Source organism: Plasmodium chabaudi, assembly GCF_900002335.3.
Source record: "Plasmodium chabaudi chabaudi strain AS genome assembly, chromosome: 13".
NCBI classification, from domain to species: Eukaryota; Apicomplexa; class Aconoidasida; order Haemosporida; family Plasmodiidae; genus Plasmodium; species Plasmodium chabaudi.
The window spans coordinates 343,921-357,753 of NC_030113.2; the positions used below are offsets into that span (position 1 = coordinate 343,921).

At 24.4% G+C, this 13,833-nt stretch overlaps 3 protein-coding genes across 3 annotated transcripts; 2 read left to right on the top strand and 1 right to left on the bottom strand.

Moving 5' to 3' along the window:
* Positions 1–682: 682 nt before the first annotated feature.
* Positions 683–7,630, top strand: PCHAS_1308400 (serine/threonine protein kinase, putative; the record flags this gene model as incomplete). The annotated part of the gene is made up of 5 exons (XM_016799104.1): positions 683–802; positions 967–1,027; positions 1,218–1,460; positions 1,655–1,863; positions 1,958–7,630. 5 exons carry the CDS (start codon positions 683–685, stop codon positions 7,628–7,630), a joined length of 6,306 nt encoding a protein of 2,101 aa, XP_016654443.1.
* A 2,143-nt stretch (positions 7,631–9,773) lies between these two features.
* Positions 9,774–11,264, top strand: PCHAS_1308500 (FACT complex subunit SSRP1, putative; the record flags this gene model as incomplete). Its single annotated transcript, XM_737137.2, has 1 exon — positions 9,774–11,264. The coding sequence occupies one exon, from the start codon at positions 9,774–9,776 to the stop codon at positions 11,262–11,264; it is 1,491 nt and encodes a 496-aa protein (XP_742230.2).
* A 524-nt stretch (positions 11,265–11,788) lies between these two features.
* Positions 11,789–13,807, bottom strand: PCHAS_1308600 (conserved Plasmodium protein, unknown function; the record flags this gene model as incomplete). Its single annotated transcript, XM_016799105.1, has 4 exons — positions 11,789–11,876; positions 12,141–12,274; positions 12,358–13,550; positions 13,714–13,807. The coding sequence occupies 4 exons, from the start codon at positions 13,805–13,807 to the stop codon at positions 11,789–11,791; spliced, it is 1,509 nt and encodes a 502-aa protein (XP_016654444.1).
* Positions 13,808–13,833: the final 26 nt, after the last annotated feature.

The following is a 13,833-nucleotide window of genomic DNA, read 5'->3' on the forward strand; positions in this document are numbered from 1 at the left end:
TTGTTTTTGTTTTCGATAGTTGCATGCACATGTTGGAAAATAATAGATAATATGTAAAAAATAATAATAATAAAATAAAAATTCCAATAAATAAATATATATATGTATTACGAATTATTTTAACTCTTTTAAAAGAGAAGTTATGTTACACATTTTCTTTGCATATTTTTTTTCCATTTAAAAGACATTATAATCGAAAAGCTTAAATACTTTTATTAAATATATAATTAAAATACTCAAGATGCTGTTAAGTGTTAATGCAAAGATCCATACTAATATGCCATTTGCATTATTCGTGAATTATATTGGCAACTATTAGTTTATATTTTGTTTATTATTATTATTTTATTTTGTGTGCACACCTTTTCTATTTTATATTAATTAAAAACAATGTATATTTAGATCAATTTCCTTCGAATAACTTGTATCTTCATATGTACCGTTCATTACGTTTTACCCATGTTTGTAGCATTACTACACATAAATTTCTAACACAATATATAGTTGTCTATATTTGTATTTTTATTTGATTTATTATATTTTTTAGGACTCTCTGTATTTTCTATTTTGTCTTTAACGCATATAGTTATTACTTTGTTCTAATGTCCATTCCTTAATTCGTTTTTTTTTTCGTCTTCACTGTATCGTGTCTCCTTTTTCTTTTTGGAGTATTGATTTTAAAATGTTGGATACTGCAAAATGGAGAAATGAATGGAACGCCGAGCTCCGCTCAATTCCCCACGTTGAAACAGTTAATGAATATGATTTCGAGTTAACAGAAAATATTTTTCTTATTTGGAGGGTTAGATTTATAAAATAGTGAATACTATTCAGTTTGCTTTACTCCCTTTTTTATCCTTTCTATATTTTAAAAGCATTACGATTGCACACCATGAATTTCTTTTGATCTTATTTATCTATATCTTATTCTTTATCATTGTTTTTAACTATTTTATTTGTTTACAGTTTTTAAAACTCTACCATTCTGCTATCCCTCAAGTGAGAAGCCTCATAGATTTTATAGCAAGTATAAAGAAAAATAATTAATATAAAACATAAAAATATGGGTAAAATCCCCCATGATACCATATATTTGTCATAAATATGATGGTATTGTTTCAGGGGGGTTACCTGATGATGCGCTTGAGGTGAAACTCTAGCCAATCATACAATATTTTATTGTTCACATTTTAATGCTTTATTTTATTTTTTCAAAGCTAAGAAACCCGAATTGTTACAATGGGGAGATCACATAGATAGTGCTATTCAAAGGGGAACAGTTAAAGGACAACAATTATTTAATATTTTAGTTTCAAGCGGGAAAAAAATTCAATCCAGATATTCAAAAAAAAAATTATCTGATACTTTGCAATATTATCACATTAAGAATTATATAATTTTAGAAAAGATCAATACAGGTTCAGTTGGGCAGGTGCATTTAGCATTAGATAAAAATACAGGTTAGCTATATATTTTTTTGTCGTTTTATGCATATTACTTGATTTCTAAATATTTTACGCATGTGTATAATGATACAAACATTTTAAAGGCAAAAAATAGCATTCATTGAAATGTTCTTACCATTACATTTATATACAAAAGGTTTGAAAATATATTACATGTGCCTATAAATATATATTTTTGTTATATACAGACATGTTAGTCGCGGCCAAAGCAATAGACAAATCAACGGTTCAAGGTGATGAAGGGTTGTTTCAAAAATTAAAGGATGAAATAATTGTCTCATGTAAAATGAACCATCCGTATGTTGTAAAAACTATAAACGTCCTTGAAACTCGGGACAAAATTATACAAATCATGGAATACTGTGATGGGGGAGATTTAATATCATACGTTAGAAATGTAATGCTATAAAAATTGAAAATGCACATATGTACCTACCTTTGTATGCATATATAATATGTTTTACACTATATATATGTATTTTTTTTGATAGGTATTATACTTAGAAGAATTAAGTGCACAATATTTTTTTCGAAAAATTCTTGATGGCGTTAAATATATGCACATCAATAAAATATCTCATCGAGACTTAAAGCCCGAAAATATATTTCTTTGCAAAAAGATATTGAATCAGAAGGAGAAGACATTGATTAGGATAGGAAAATTACCATCTTGTTTTGAATATGAATTAAAAATAGGAGATTTTGGTGCATGTTGCTTTAACGATGCGCCAAATAAAGTGCATTATGACATTGTCGGTACGCTAAGTTATGCTGCACCAGAAGTATTAGGTTGTGATAAAAATAATGGATATGATAGTGAAAAAGCAGATGTATGGAGTTTAGGTATAATACTGTATGCAATGCTATTTGGCTTGCTACCATTTGATAATGAAGAAAAAGACATTAAAGAAGCATACAACGAAATTGTAAATAATAAAATCGCTTTCCCAAAAAATCGGGTTAATAAATGTTCAAATAATGTTAAAAATTTATTAATAGGTATGCTTAATGTTAATCCTATAAATCGTTTATCTCTTGATCAAGTTATTAATGATCCATGGGTTGCTAATGTAGCTAAAAGTAAATTAGAAATTTCTTATTTAAATAGAAAAATAAATGTCCCAATATCATCTACCGTTGGAAACCAAATTTATATAAATAAAAATCCTTGGAATTTTAATATTTATAATAATGCAGCACTAATGAAAAATTCTAATAATAGCACAGAAAAAGTACTTAATTTAAAAAATGATTACGAAAAAAAAAATCATAATCAATTCATTGAAGATAATCCAGTCTTTACAACATCACCACCATCAAATTCAACTCATACAACCTATTCTTCTCGATATGCAATTCCATCAAATGCTCATTCAAGCAATGGTAATCTAATTAACTTTTATAATATATATGAAAAAAGACCAATTCCATTAAATAAAAGTAACAATGATTTATACTCATGTGATAATAATGGGGTATTATATAATAAAGTAAAAAATTATGATGATCAAAAGGTTAACAATGTTACGAACTATTACACAGGCCTAGTAAATGCATATAAAAACAATGCAGCAAATATAAACAACAATAAGGGTAAAGAAGAATTGTCTAATAGTAAATTAGTATCCCCTAAAATTTCTGAACAATCCAATAAAAAAAATCAATATATTTATGAAGAAATAAACTATGTTGAAAAAGACACACAAATAAATGATAAAAATATATATATATCTGAAAAATCTTTAAATGTGATTTATTATGACCAAAATAAATCAATTGAAAGTGTTTATCTAGATAATAAGAATCTTAATAAAAATAATTATTATAATTCCAAGCTTGTGGAAAATAAAGAATATATTAATAATAATTATTTTCCCAATAAATTAAGTGATTCTAAAATTTTATCTGATAAAGAATATAAACTTTATTTGAATCAAAATGGAATTTATCAAAATAATAGATATGATACAATACCATCAGAAAATAACCATAATAACCTTACTACTAATATGCCAAATAATATTCATCATGAAAAATATTATTTACTTAAAAGTTCAGATGGCCGTATTATTACACCATGCTATACACCTGTAAACCCATTAAAAGCTGAGGAAAATAAAAGATATAATCTTTTCAGTTCTAAGAAAACAACTAATGAACAGAATGAATATGATGCATATAATAATGAAAATAATATATCTACTAATAGTAAGAACGGTTTACAAAATTATAACCAGAATATCCAAAATTGTATTAAAAAAGATGAAAATACAACTATCAACAAAAATAATAATATAGAAATTGTAATCCCTCAAAATGATAAGGGCAATTATAATAATGAATACAATTATTACTACTATGATAATAATGGGAAATATGTTAAGTGCTCAGTTAATTATCAAAATGACCCTAAATATATTTTATCTTCATCTTCATCTGTTCTATCAAAAAACAAACTAAATACTCCTAACAATTATTATAATAATAATGATGTCCACTATTCAAATTATGGTGACTATAAAAGGGGAATTTCAGAGTATGCTTCCCAATCTACTGTTAGTTACAATGTTGATGATATAAACATAAAAAATAGCCAAAACCATAAACTTAGTAACCAGTCCAATCTAGATCACAATTCATGGGGTTTAAACAGCCAACAGAATAAACCTGATAAAAGTGATGAAATATATAGTTTCAAGGCCGAACAAAATTCAAAAATTACAATCGATGAGCAAGAAAAAAACGATATGAGAGATAAAATGGAAAATGATAATGAACCCGAAAAGAGAGAAATTAACGAAATAAATAATTATGACAATTCAAAATTATCCTCAGACACCAAAAATCATGTTATAGATTATTCTATCAATTTCAATGATTCAAGAAGCAACTGCTCTGATAATAATATTTGTAATAGGGAAAACAAAAGAAATACATACATATTTCTAAAGGACAACAACATATGTAATAATATTAATAACCAAGATATAAAATATGATTGCTATCAAAATGTGAACAAAACATCTAGCAATAATATTATAATTCCCTTAATGAATAACAAAATTGAAACAAATAGAAAATCTGCTAGCTATTCTGAAAACACTATAAATACTAATTTAAAACCTATAAATAGGTATACAAATTATTTAAATACCTTTTATGAAAAACAGAATACGCATATATCTGACAATGATAATGATAATGATGCTAAAAATGATCAAAGCGATTACAATACCAAAAATGTTGGCTATTCAAATTATGAAATTAAAAAAACAGAAAAAACAAATAAAAAAAAACACATAAAAAATAGCTCATCTGGTTCATTGCCGTCATCAATATCTTCCACATCAATTGCAGAATTGAGTAACGATTCAAGTATTGGTTATATTAATAATATTAGTTGTAAAAAATTACAGGGACAAAATCCAAAATTCATAAATGCAAGCAAAGAAGGTAAAACTGATAAATGTGAAGCTATTAATAAATGCAATGAGAATGAAAGTAATAAAACCCAACACACCACAAACAGCAATAACGACAACAATACAGACACGGATAAGTTAAATATGTGTAGTACTTCCAATAATGCAATACAGAATGATGAATTATTAGATGTAAAGAAAATGAATAAGAGTTATAAGATAAATAATTTTGCAAAAAAAGAAATCGATGGAAGAAATAAAAAAAAGGAACAGCAATATAGTGAGATAGACAGATTAAGTAAAAATAAAAGCATAGATATTGAGGATGATAAAAAAAATAATAAAACAAAAAAGAAAAGCATTGAAAATATTGATTGTATAAAGAACAAACGACGAAACAAAGGTAACAGAGAATACTTTTTAAAATTAAAAAAAAATATATATTCAAAAGAAAATATATCCCAAATGATTTTCTTAAAATACTGCAATCACTATTATATGAGAAAAAATAATATAAAAATTCATAAAGCATTTTCAAATATCAAGAGCGAAGCAAAGAAAAATAACTCAGACACTTTAAAATATTTAAAAAAATGGGATTTATATCATAAAAGACGAAATCACAAGAATGATAAAAAAGGCAAAAAAAAAAAAACAAAAAAGCATAAGGTTGAAATAAAAGAATCAAGCTTCGAAGATATCAATATGCAAAACTCAGATCGAGAACAGATACTAAAAAAAACAAACAAACCACAACACATTGTAATAGATAGTAACAGACTCAGTCCATATCTTTATATAAATAAGCAAAACGATAAAAATATGCTTGAAAATAAAATAAATTTTAAAAATAATAATAAAAAGGAGATATACAAGGATAATTATGATGTGTCAGACAGTTTTTTTAATTCAAACAAAATATATTACAAAAAACTTAAAATAAATTCATTATATCACAACAGGTGTAGCTACTCAGACTATGAATATTCATATGACTTATGCAATTCAAAAATTAAAATAAAGGAATATAATAACCACCTTGATAATATCCGTGCTAAAATATTCAAATACGATAATTCTGTTTATTCGAATAAAACTAAAACAAATAATAATCCATATTCTTTGGAATCAAAAAACAATAATGATATTCAAAAAGAAGGCAACATACATTATTCTTATAACAATTTTAACAAAAGACATCAAAAAGAGCATAATAAAAAACATCATTTTAAGAATAGCACGAATGAAAAGAATATTCCATACAGTTATGAACATAATAAATACTTTCCTTTGAATAAACAAAATTTATTTAATGAAAATGATTGCCATGATGTTTATCAAAATAGCAAATTCATTGATTGCAAAAAAGAAGCTTTCTCAAAAAGTATATTAACGAATGAAACAATTCCATACATGAAAAGAAGTTACAGTTTAATTGATTATAAAGATGTAAATATTGATGACACATTTTTTCAAATCAAATGCACTAATAAAAAAGAAAATAAATATAGCGAAAAAAAAGATAAACATGAAGATAGTTTTAACGTTAAATTGTCGAGCCCCACTAAAATAATAAATAAAATTCCCGAAACAAATTTAACAAATGATATACCAAACAAGACACAAACCAATAATAATATAGTATCAACTGCATATATTGATAACACTTCGAGTACTGTACAAAATTATAGTCATGCATCGAACATATATAATAATCTCAATGGAAATCTAAATTGTAGACAGGTAATAGAATTAAATGATAATAAAGCTGGTCTTGGAAATGAAACAAATTTTTATATTTTAAAAAATAATGGAACTCAAAATTATGCAATAAATAAAATAACTGGGAATACAAGTGTAGGAAAATATTTCGATTCAAATAATTTAATATTAAGCGAGCCCGTATTTGAAAAGGAATATGATTTATATCAATCACAAAAAATTACAATCCTAAAAGATACAATTGTGAAAAATAAAAATGTAACTCCAACAAATTATAACACATCCCAAACAAACAATTATAAAAATTTTATTGATCAATCAAATAAATATATCCAAAATACACCTAATTACAATATGAATGAAATGGCTAACAATTTTCTTAAAAGCCCTAATAATTATGAAAATATTCAAAAAAATTATCTCAATTTTAATGACTTAATAATTAATAAGAACAATACACTATCAAAAGATAATTTAACTCTTGATCAATTTAATAAAACAACCAAATTTATTAAGTCCTGTAATTTAAACTCTGATTATTGTAGAAATTATGAACAAAATGAGCACGATACTGAAAATCCATTGCAACAAAATATGGAACACCATGAAGGGAAAATGATATACCAAATAGATAAAGACAAAATTATAGACTCAGGAAAGATGCCAAATAATATTATTATGCATAATATATCATCTATTGATCAATCTAATCATATGAAAAGCGATATTATGACTAATCAATTTAGTATAAATCCTACTGCAAAAGTAAGGCGTGCTATATGGAAACATAATTATGATATGGTTAAAGATTATAGAGAATTTAAAGAGAATAATCATAACGACGACATAAAAGATTATCTTACTTTAAATAAAACTTTTGTTCAATACTTTTCAAAAACAAAAAAACCTAATAATGAGCAAAAAAATAATAACAAAAAAATAAATCAAAATGACGGAAATTCAACACAACCTATGCTAAAATGGATAAATATTTTCAGTCGAAATTCTCAAAAATATTGATTAGGATTAAAACTAAGGAAAAGTCCTATTCATACCTTCCTACCCCCGCGTTAAGAATATCCGAAGAAAGGTCATTATATATTAATGCTCTAATTTTATAGTAGCCATATATGTATATATGGTAATCTGAGGAAATACATAGACAGAACAACCAAGTGTTGTTCTTTACAGAATAAAAAGATAAATAAAAATCTTCTAACAAAAATTAACTATTTTTTTATTAATATGCTTATTTCATAATTTTTAGTAATTTATAATAATTGTATTTTTTTGTTTCTAATAATTTATGTGTTTTATGCATTATTTTCTTCCCCATACACAGAAGAATTAAAGAGAATGGGAGAAGAGAAGCATTTAAATGGGTTCATGCATGCGCATATATATTATACATTTATGTTTCGTTTTTCTTTTTTTTCGTATTTTTTTATTTTTTTTCGAACATTATATTATGTAATTATTGATTAATGAATGGTTTGGATATTGGAAAAGCATACCTTTTTTGCCTCAAGCAACATTTATATGTATATATGTAAATTATTATGAGGCACACATACAAACTATTTTCCGTTGTCTTTTCCTTGTCCATTAAAAAAGGCATACATACCATTAATTAAATCGAATTATGCAAATATACAAAAAAGGCTTATGCTTGTAATGCCATTTTATAAATAAGGAGAAATGGTGTGAACAAAATAAAATAGCTTCACGAAATATGCAAGTTGAACACTGTTTAATATTCTATATATACTATAATTTCATGGGAATAAACTCAATAATAAAATAAAGATAATTTTCAACTCACATCATGATATACATTATATGTTATTTCTTAGGTTTTATATACTTATTTATTTGTTGTTTTTAATATTTTGTGGTTTTATCTTTCCATATTTATAGTAAAGGAGACTTTACAAAAAAAAATAAGTAGAGGAAATGTTATATTCAATTTTATAATATTTCTATTACACACACATACAAAAGGGAAAAATATGTACAAAATAAGTTTAGCCTTCTCTTTAAATAACTAGCTTATATTATTTTAATTCTGACAGTATTTTACCATTTTTTTAATGAGCTATAATCAAGCCTTTTAATTTCTTATGAAGTATACTTTCTTTATCAACATTAATCATTATTACTACCGTATATTTATTATATTATTATTTCTATTATCATCGCGTTATTAGACTTATGTCTCCTGCAAATGGGATTCAACCTTTGAAGGTATAAAATTTAATGCCTTATTTCATACTTTTAATAACATACATATACACACTTTTCCTATTTCCATGATCCAGCCATTGTTTATATTACATTTTAAATCCCATTTTTTTTTAATTTATAATCATAAAAATTATAATGAAAAAAATATAAATGTTCTTGTAAGAGAAAATATATCATAAAGGAATACTTTTCCTAGAAAATAACGAACATACGAAATATGCTTAAATTTATTTTGTTAATTTTTTAAAATAATCTCAAAAGAAGCTTTTGATTTGTTTAATTATATTTTATATGCATTATATTTATTATATATAATTATTCATTGCAACCCCCAATAAAAAATAAACTAGTTCATATTGTATGTATGCATGTTGATAAAATGAGCCCTTCCCAAAATATATACTGAAAAATATACAATCTTTATGATACTTAATTATATGCACACATTTGAAAATTATGCAAGCGTAAAATATGCAGAATGCACATTTATTATTGTTTTTTCCAATAAGTATAAAAATACAGTCCCTTCATTTTTTTTAATATTTTTATGTAAGTAAAAAGTTTGGATTTTTCGATTTAGGGCATTTATATATTTAAAGGAGAATTTTACTGCATATGTATATTCATTAATTTTTAGTAATATTTTTTTCTCATCGATGCTCTTATTTTGGTGAAGAGGCTCGCATCTGCCTTTGCATTTGTACAAAGCTATAAAAAATATTAAAAAAAAACAAAAGAAAAGAAAGCAAAAGAAGAAAAAAAACGAAAAATAATCTGTTTTTTTTCTTTAAGCTACTTTAAAATTTTTTGATATGTTACTATTTAAAACTTCGCCAAATTAATCATCTTCCAATTTGCTGGTTTTTAAGGAAAACCATTTTTTTTATAAAAAAATTATATACAAATAAAAACTTGAAAAATGGCAGCTGATAATACTGGAGGCACATCAGGCAATAGTCCAGTCATTTCGATAGGTAACATCAGAGGTTTGGGAGGATGTGACTATGGGTCATTTAGAATGTCTAATGAGTTTTTAGGATGGAAAAATAAAAAAACAAATAGCGTACATCAATACAAATGCAGTGATATTAGTGAAGGTGAATGGATAAAACTAAGTTATAATAATAATAGATTACATTTAAAATTTAATGAATCTAAAGATCATTTGATTGTATTTTTTGATGGTTTCCCTGATCGAAATCTTGCGGAAATTACACAACATTTTCAGAAATATTTTAATATAAAGCTAGGTAACAGGAAACTAGCTACAAAAGGATGGAATTGGGGAGAATTCAAGTTAGAAAATTCAAATTTAATTTTTGATATTGATAAAAAATACGCATTTAATATTAATACAAATAATATCAATCAACTTAATGTGCAAATAAAAACAGATATAGCCATCGAATTAAAAAATGACGAAAATAAACAAAATACAAATGAAGATGTACTTTCAGAAATCCGTTTTTATTATCCTCATGAAAATGATGAAAATCAAAATTTCCAAGATTTAAAAAATAATCTATTAGATAAAGTTAATATAGGAGATTCCAAGAGTGAATGTATTGCATCATTATCTAATATACCATTGTTAGTACCAAGAGGAAGATATGAAATTGAATTGTATTCAAAAACTTTTAAATTACATGGAAAGTCTTATGATTTTACTGTTCAATATTCAAATATTAATAAAATGTTATTAGTACCCAAAACTAATTCAAATCAATATATTTTAATATTTAGTTTAAATAATAAAATCAAACAAGGTCAAACTGAATATCCTTTTATTTTAATTCAATTAAATAATGATGATGATATGGATTTAGATATTAATGCACCAGAAGAAGATATCAAAAATTATAAATTAGAAAAAACATTAACAGGAAAAGCTTATGATGTTGTTACACGATTATTCACCGCTTTAGCTAAAAAAAATGCAATCATTCCAGGAGATTATAGAACAGCTAAAAATGAGCATGGTATTACATGCAGTTATAGAGCAGCTAGTGGACAATTATATCCTTTAAATAAATATTTCCTTTTTGTTGTCAAACCTGTTATTTTAATTTCTTTTGATGATATTGTTACTTTAAGCTTTCAAAGAACAGGAAATATAAATCAACATCGTTTCTTTTCTTTAATTATTAAACATAAAAGAGGAATGAGTTATGAATATACAAATATCGATAAAAGTGAATATGCACCATTACTAGAATTCTTAAAAAGTAAAAATCTTAATATACAAGATGATGCCAATGTCACTGAAAAAAAAGCGGACTTCGATGACGATGATGATGATCTTTCTGAATCAGATGAAGAAGATTATGTAGCCGAAGAAGAAGATGAAGAAGATGAAGAGGATGACAATGACGATGATGATGAATATGACGACGAGGATGACGATAAGTGAGAAGTCTTACATCAGGACATGCACACACATATATATTATTTGTGCATATTTGTATCACTATTAAAATCGATCAAAAGAAACACAAGGTGTGCCCAAATTTGCATTCACCTATTTTCACAACCTACCATTACGGAAATCAAAAGCTTATAATCATATGCATATCATTTAGCAAATATTATCTTTGTTTTTATCTTAATAGAATTATATATATGGGGACTTTCTTTTTATATATTGAATTTTTTAATTTTTACACATTTTTGCGAATTTTTAATAAATATGATGTTTTTTAAAAAAAATATATATATAAAAACTTCAACTTCAATAACAAAAAAATATAAAAATACTAAAAAAAATACCAAAAAACGACAAAAAAAAGAAAGGAAAGATGCCTATAAAACTATGTCAAATTATAGGCAATCTGAAAATTGGATAAAAGCAAAATTAATAAACCTAAAAAATTTGCAAAGCGAAAGAAAATTGAAACGATTTAATGCGTCTATATGTGTAATAAGGTCGTTCCTATTTTAGAAAACATTAACAATTTTGTTTTTCTCATTCATTTTTTGATTATTAAAATTAGCTTGTTTTAATTTGGAATAATTTTCCGCTTCTCTGCATAAAAATTGTAAAGATTAATTCAAAGGTAATTATAAAATATTAATAATTTTAAATAAGCACATTTAAAAATAAAATTAAGTGTAATCAATAAGAAACAATAGCCAAAATATAGGTACACATAATTGATTATATAAATTGCCATCATTCATTATAATTACAAACTCATTAAATAGCCATTTTTACGTGTATATATAATACATTTGTAAAAAATGTGTTATGCATTCAATTATATAAATTTGTCTACTGTATTAGTATTACTTTATAAAGCACATCATTCGATTTACAAAATTGTAATTCCCTATGTTGTGTTTTATGAATGTCTTTTCGTTTACAATAGGGTCATTTTTTTGGAGGTCGCAGAATATCACCAAAAATTTTGTTATCTCATATCCCTGTAAAAAATAGTAGTAAATATACAATAAAATAAAACGAATACATATATGTAATATATATTTTTCTTGCTTTTATCCCTTACATTTCTAAAACAACATAATATGTTCATGATGCATTTAAGCCGGCTAATGGATTTTGTTCTCGAGGAATTATTCATATCCACTAGTTTATACAACTGTGTTTTAAGATTCTCGAAGTTTTTATTAGACTTATTAAATGTAGTATATATGTGTTTGCTGATATTTATATATTCCTTTGATAATATTAGATCATTAATTTGTAATTTTTCTAATAATAATAAAATAATATTATTAAAATAAGAATAAGGGGCATTCGTTTTTTTAGGGAATTCTATATGATATGATATAATCCAATACATACGAAAATATCTTTTGGATAAATAAATCCCTAACAAATTTTCTAACGTTTTGATGATATTATATTGATGGTACTCATTTTTTGAATTAGCATTTTGTCCTTTCTTTTTTCGTTTTCTTTTTCTTCCTTTATTTTTCATTGAAATGGATTTACTTCCACGATTATGATAATCATTTATATCTATAACCGTTTCTCGTTTTTTATTTATAAAAAATTTATACCAATGAAAATTTGCTTTAATAAATTTTATAACTTTTTTTACACTTACATTCGTTTTTTTATGTAAAGTGCTAACATTTATATCACGTGCTTCATATATATTTATAATATACTTCCATATTTTTTTTATGTTTTCTATTTGTCTTTTTACTGATATTTTATGAATGCCTGTGATTTTTACTAGTTCATTAGTATACTTATTTATATTATTAATACTTTTATATTTAATTATTTCTTTCTCTAAATCAAAATCTATATTATAATAAATTTTTATTAATTTTAAAATTTTATTTTTATTTATTGGCATATAAAAATTGGAAAAATGGACATCCAAATTTGTTAAATGATAAGACAATATATTAAAAATGTAAAATTGTTGTTTAATATATAAACATAAAAAATGGTGAAAAAATATATCAACACCTATAACACTATTTAGATCTTTATTCTCATTATTAAACATATTCATTATCCTATCCTTTACAAATAATATATTGTCTTTAGCTTTATCTTTATTTAATTTTTCAGGTTTATTGTTTTCCAAATTTTCCTTACCATCTTTGTTATATATTTTATTGATTAGCGCATAATCTCTATAACTCATACCCATTTCTTCATTTTTCATTTTGTCAATGGATGAGTAAAAAGTGTTTTGTAACAAGTAAAACACTTCCTTTTCTGCAAAATCGTGAAATAAGAAAATACACAAATTATATAACAGCTATCTCAATATGCATCATTTTAACGAGTACAATATATTTTTTTCTCTTTTTCTCTTTTTTTAGAGGTAACTATTTTATTATTATTACACTCTTATTTTACTATTATTTTATTTCATTACCATTATGCCCTCTTATCCATAAATTGAAAATTTCGAAGTTGATTTCTGTTACATTTGGTGAAAATAGCGGAATGTCAAATTCAATAACATCCATTTTTTTTTTCTTTTTTAGTTGAATAT